Source organism: Carica papaya, chromosome 8 (assembly GCF_054855325.1).
Source record: "Carica papaya isolate Zhongbai chromosome 8, ASM5485532v1, whole genome shotgun sequence".
In the NCBI taxonomy this organism is placed as follows: Eukaryota; Viridiplantae; Streptophyta; class Magnoliopsida; order Brassicales; family Caricaceae; genus Carica; species Carica papaya.
Window position 1 is genome coordinate 2460891 of NC_142316.1, and position 7011 is coordinate 2467901.

Here is a 7011-nt window from a genome sequence, read left to right on the forward strand (position 1 = left end):
TAGGTATCAGAAACAAAAATGAAGCATTTGAAGACCTGTTTCTTACCAAAACTTAAAGAACAGTCATTGTAGCCACATGAATTTATGAATAATATAATAAAAACTCAGATCAAAAAAGTTTTCTTTTGGGGGGAAAAAAGTCCTGTTTAGATACAGCTTGAGAAATCAAGAAAAACAAGGGAAGGGACCAAAAATAACACCCTGACTTGATCAAATAAAAACCAGAATTTGAACCAATTTGTATATAAGAGAAGCCTTAACCCAAGATGTTCAAACACAAAGCTAGAAGGCGCTGGATCCTAATCTGGCCATCCCAGCTTTTGAACACATTTGTATTCCTCTAGTAATCAGAATCCCTGAAGCCACAGCATCGGCAAGACAAAAGTCCCGAGTGGCCACTTTGTAATATTGCAGTTGGCGAAAAGCATAAAGCTTTCACTTTCAGGCTTTTTTCGAAATGAATTTTGCTAAAACATAATATATCCATTTGATCAGTAATAAACCCAAGTTAGATATGATGATGTAACATAATAGAACTCAAGGATATTAATGTCCTCCGCAACTTTAGTAACTTGATCTAACATTTGAAACTTCAGGCTGCACCACAAAGGAGTTGTACCCCAATGGAGTATCGGCCTTCTTATAGTCCCTGAAATCAGTGATGTGCAAAAAAACTTTTCAATCAGTAAAATAGGATTTGATTTCAGATAGTACCCAGTAGAAAAGATGTAACAAGAAGGCAGCATTTGTATACACAATCAAGCTCTTATATATTCCTGACCATTTTAAGTTGAAAACATAAAGTGTAAGAAGTCATGGCCCAAAATATTTTCTTACAAACAATTTTAAACTAGCACTATAACCTAATATGGCATGTCATAAAGTCTGATACGACTAAACTGACAGGAACCAAAAGAGACATTCCTAATTCGTTTAATTAGGAACTGCAAGGAGACAAAACGTGTCTGTCTTTCGAGTCTTCTGGACTGGATAAAAAAACTAAACAAGGGGAAGACTTGGGATCCAATTCAGAATTTTTCTTGAACTGTTATCTTTAAGAAATCGGAATGCAACCATCAATTTATGTAGATAGAGAAGGTTCTCTATTTGACCCAAGTGACGTCTCTATTGGATAGGAACAGAGAAAGAAAAAAAGAAGTTGCATATCTCAAATGGGGCTGTTGATAAAAAAAATTATCTGATTTAATTTATCCTTCACTGTTTGCTTACCAGTAAATACTCATACTTTGTTCCGTCAGACACACAAGGAAACTTAACCCTTGTTACGTGTCATCTTCGTCTTTGAAATTGAGAATAACAAAAAGAATCAAGCAACAGGAGTATCAAGGCTATTCAAGGGAAAATAGGTCCAAACATCAGCAGTATCAGGGCTATTCAGGTACTTACTATTTCTTTTGTTTGTGCCATTTCTCTATTGTTGTGTACCAACTCCACTGGAAAAACAGAGCTGCAATTCGTAGTATACCCACAGTAACCACCTCAACAAACGCAAACAAGAATGACCTCTGGGGGGATAAACCAGCAGTTGCTATGGAAAGTAGAAGTCCCTCAAAGTTGCAGGGAATTATGAAAGTCCCAGATTTGATGCCATCTAGAGCTTTCTTGGCAACTTCATCAGGTTTGGCTGCACCGGAAGAGGATGATATGATACTCGTGAGTTCTGGCCTTATCTTGCTCTCTGACATGCAACAGAATGAAATAGTGATCTCATCAAAAATGAGCAGCAACAAATGTAAATATGATAGAAGTGAAATCAGAGTAACATGTACTACGAATAGCATTTGGTATACTGGTACCTTTGGTGTACATTTGACTGGCCGAACAAATTTATTACGTTAAACATTGGATAGTTAAAATAATAAATAAAAGCAAACTGTGCAATTCCATGTCTTTAGAACAGAAGTAGACATTGTTGTATATAATATACTGAGTATATTATTAGTGTTTAATAATTAATTCTTATTTGATCAATAATTAAAACTTTAACAGAACAGTAAATTACTCACAAAAACAATAATATAGTAAACTAACTATTGTATATACATGAAGTATATTAAATCTAACTTCTGACAATTTGCTTAACTTTTTTTTCAATAAAATGTTAGTTAATAACAATTTGTGATTGACTCCTAATATATTTTTTCTCTAAATACTTGTAAATTCACTCAAAAGAAAACTAATTCATAAAGCTCATAAACATCTGAATCTATGCGCCCTAGAATCAACAACATATAACATATGGAACCAAAAGAAACAAAGTAAAAACGAACATTTGTAAAGACCTAATATTATATAGGAATTATAAGAATATGAAGTTTACATTCGGGAGACTAAACTTTGAGCTTGTACATTTTTGGCACTAATTAAATTAGATTCACAAAAATGAAGGAACAAACTTTTTCCCAAGGTTTTTATATTTTATGCTAGGTCAAACATTTATTTCCACTACTAAACATAGGTTTGAAAACTACTGTCCTGTTCTGAGAGACATGCAGTATGTCTATATAAACATGTACTGAATACAAGGATTTCACATTGTAGAAAACAGTAAAACCTAGTTTTCTGAAGATTATAAATTGAAAGAGAGAGAGACAGAGCTTAGTATAAAATTTTTCCTTGGAGAAAAAGACTTGTAAGTCCTGCTCTAAGTATACTTTACTTTCCTGCATATTTCCTGTCTCTATCATTGTCGTCTAAGTTTCAACTTTCTTTCTCGGGTGATTTACATATCTTTCTCCAGCACCTACTTCAGAGACATTACCATGAATATAATGTAAATTGATAACTACATATTCATAATAACAAATAGATAAGTCTCACCATGGTTCTTTGAACTATTTATGATAAGACTAAATACCCATTTGATTTTGCATAACCGGACTTGGTCCTTTGGAATAGAATAGCCATTCCAAATCCTTATTTTACTATTGTGTTTGATTCACTTTTACCACTAATTATAGTAACAATCCCCAAAAATTGAATCAAGATTTCTTCTCTTTTTTTTCCTGGGGGGTGGTGAGTGATAGAGAGAGATAGAGAAAGAAGATCCTCATTCAAATTACTACCCGCTTACTTCCCATTTCTGCTTCTGGTTTTTGTCATGAACAACTCTGATAGGGCGTACAGATGTTTATTGGTCCCAAACTGACGAAAACATAGGACCAAAGAACTGTACTGAAATTAAAGAGGACCGAACTGGACTTGACTATGGACCAATCCAGTATTCTCAATTGGTCTTACTAAAGACTGCTGTATATATTTTCACAAAATGAAAAAATCTCAGTAGCTAATGCAGATTTGATATAAATTAGGAGTAGCAGAAACAATATTTTGTTGCAGGTACCACGATGAATAGAAACAAGATTTTGTTGTGTTACCAAAATGCTTGATTTATCCGTCCATCCCAGTCTATATGGTTGGGGGCGTGGTTGCATTCAAAGACGATTGAGTCGTTTTCAACTGTAGATATTGAAACAAGATTTCCACAATAATCTTCATAAATAACAAACTTCTTATATTTATTTCCACAACATGCTACAGTTTGAAAAATTGAAGAATACTTTTAATCCCTTTTCACTTGAACTGCATAGTTGTGCTTGGCTACTGTCAAGAAGAACTTGTCAATACCATCATCCTCAAGCTATGACTCATTCTCCTCCTTATAATCCCACATATTTAAAACTTTTTCTTTGCACTGACTTTTGTCAAGAGATTGCTAATCAGGAAGAACCAAAAAAAAAATACTTAGAATCCTGCTGAAAATTGGTCTAAGAGAGGATAAAGCGGTCTAGCGAACCGGTTTGGTCAACTCTGGTTCAAAAAAGTTAAACAGAATGCGCATCTGCAATGCTCACTTGCAGTGCACGCGAGTGAATTCGCTCACCGGCTTTCAGTCACTGGATGGCATCAATCTTTGGTCAGTGATCTTAAATGGAGGTGGCAGTTGCAGATTGAGAGCTAGTGTGAGACACAATTGTATAGAAATATGGCATCGAGAGAGACAGCAGCAGAACAGAACTTGTGCTGGCGTGCGGCACTTTCGCCATTGGGGTTTTGCAGCATGGCTTCGGGGTTCCGCTGGTCAGAACCTTCTGAAGTTGGTGGTAGAGGCTATGTCAACCACCTCCAGGCGGTGGTTGGTGAATGGTGCTATTGGCTGTTTTAGGATTTTTTATTCTTTTTGGCAATTCCTTTTCATATGGGTCTGGGACTGTTTAAGTGCAGAGTTTTGAGAATTTAGGTGTAGGATTTGTTTAGCTTTGATATCAAATTGATGTAGCACAAATAAATCTGATTTGTCCAATTAAAAATTTCAAAATAAAAACTTATACATCACACCTAAAGTTTCTTAAACATCGCATCTAAGAAGTTTTAAGCATCATATTTAAGAATTTGATTGCATCACACAACCAGAAAACTTAGAAACTCTCAATATATTATTGAATAACTGAATGCTCTAGTAAGCGAAATTACACTAAGAAATAGTAAACTATTTATAATAATTTCTAAGCAACCTTTACTAGATATAATTAAAATAAGAAATAGTAAACTAGTAGAGTTGGGAATATTAATCCTAATAAGAATAAATAAGAAACTAATACTAACAATATTAAGAATATTAACCCTAATACAAATAGAAAAATACTAATAAAAATAAAATTCCTAAGTTACTAAAAGTGTAATAATATTTCTCAATAATATAGACTCTTAAATATTATAGTAGTTCTACGTTTAATATAATTATAATTTCTATTTATTTAGTACATGTAGTGTTAGTCCATTACGCATCAGATTATAACTTCAACTAAACTTATTTATTCTCTTATTAATACCTTTTAATCATAACTAAACAAAGATAATGTCAAAACTAAAATGAAAAATATCATGAGAGGCTTAGCTGTAGAAACTGTTTGGAGTTTTCATTTTCTAAATTTATTGACGTATTAAAAATATGCATTTTTTAAAATGTAAATCAAGGAAACGACATCCAAAACACAACATGAATTTAGAAAATGAAACCTCTAAACAGTTCAAACTGGGTCTCAATATTCCTAAATCCTAATCAAACTCAATATACCCTTCGTCTAAATAATATTATCTAAATTTCCTTGACAACCAAAATATGTAGTTCTAAATATTACATAATATTTCCAAACACTAAAAGTGTACCACGGTAGTTTCCTCTAATTCTGCATCATCTTGACTTGTAATCTAGAAACAGTATAAGTTCATCATTGTTAACCTATAGCTTTCTCAACACAAAACCAGCTTACAAGTTCAGTTGACAAAGAAAAGTAAAGAAGCTCTTAGTACAAAAGTCACTAAACACCCACAGAAAAGCAATCAAAATAGCATTCTTGATCCCAATTTTATTGAGAAAGAGATTTTCCTTATGCAAACCAAGTAGCTAAAGGTTATAGCATCACTAGACAGGTCTATTTCCGCACTAAGTGCTACAGAAGCAAAATAAAGCTTCCCTACCTTCTTCTAGTCCAGGAGTTTCAGTGTCAGGAGGAAATATAAGAGAAACATGGATATTATCCCCAATAACTTCCTGTTGCAATGCTTCTGCTAAACCCCGAAGGCCAAACTTGCTTGCTGAATATGCTGTATAACCATAAATTCCAACCTAAAACACATGTATAAAATTTCATATCAGCCACATTACGACGACTCAGAAATCAGTATTCCTTTTCTAAGTCCTAGAGCAATAAAAGGGGAAAACTATGGCCCAGAGAATCAATAATAGTTCTTCAAAGGACGAATTAGAATTTTCTTCTTCGGAGTATATAAAAGAATAAAAAGATTTTTAAAACAATTCATTGCAATCTCATGATCCTAACCTGACCAGCCTGTGACGACATTAACCCAATGCAAGCGGGCGCTCCGTTCTCCCTGTTCTTCATTACAGGCAATGCAGCCTTGATCATATTAAAGCTGCCGATCAAGTTCACATCTATCATAAACCTGATCTCATCCAATCCCTGCTTCTCCAGTTCCTGCGGCACGAACACTCCCTGATTAACGATCAGCACATCTATAGCCCCTGCCGCTTTCACCGCGCGAACCACAGCATCGTAGTCTCTGACATCCGCCGCAAATGTAGCCACATCGACGCCAGTAGAGAGTTGGATTGATCGGCGAGCTTCTTCAAGCTTGGATTGAGAACGGGCAAGGATGGAGACGCGAGCACCTTCGGATGCGGCGCGGTGAGCCAAGGCCAGTCCAATGCCGCTGGATCCACCAGTGATGAACACATGACGGCCTTTGATTGGGATCTTGACAGGACGTGGCCGGACAATTAGGGCTAGAAGTACCAGTAGACAGAAAGGGAGGAGAAGAAGAAGAAAATAAAGGAAAGAGAGCTCTGCCATTGATATCGGGAACAGAAGGATGAAGAGTTCCTTCACTAATTAAAATTAACACTTAAGCAAGAATCTCTATTGTACTTACTCTAAATATATTATATTCTTATTTTATATTTAAATTATATTTAATTATATAATTTAAATATTTAATACAAAATAAAATTAATTGTATATCTAATCTTACTGTAATATATTTATATTTCACCTGTAATAGAGGAATTTAAAAAATATTTACTTACATTGACGCTTGAATAAAAATTTTAATATTTTATTATATTTAATTTTATAAAAAATTATTAATTAATATTAAATCAATTGATTTAAAAGTGGTAAATAAAATAAGTTATAAAATTTAAATATAAAAATAAAATATAAGAACATAAAGCGTTATTCTCGATACTAAAATTATATAGTCGCTCAAAAAATATAACAACAATAATAATAATATAATAATATAAAAATAGTTAAATAGTGAAATAAAATAAAATGGACCACTAAAATAACAAATAATCAAGTGACTTAATTGATACAAACCAAAAATATTAGTAAAAAAATTTTAAGAACCAACAAAGGACAATAACAAGGCCCATAAGAGATGAAAAATAAAAAGTAACCATTAAAC

At 33.5% G+C, this 7011-nt stretch overlaps 1 protein-coding gene across 1 annotated transcript; it reads right to left on the minus strand.

The window, feature by feature from the left end:
* Positions 1-206: 206 nt before the first annotated feature.
* Positions 207-6450, minus strand: LOC110809330 (3-dehydrosphinganine reductase TSC10A-like). The gene is made up of 4 exons (XM_022035124.2): positions 5865-6450; positions 5503-5650; positions 1408-1699; positions 207-649 (listed from the first exon to the last, which is right to left on the minus strand). Coding segments are annotated over exons 1-4 (972 nt in total). The 5' UTR covers positions 6396-6450; the 3' UTR covers positions 207-648.
* Between the last annotated feature and the right edge of the window lie 561 nt (positions 6451-7011).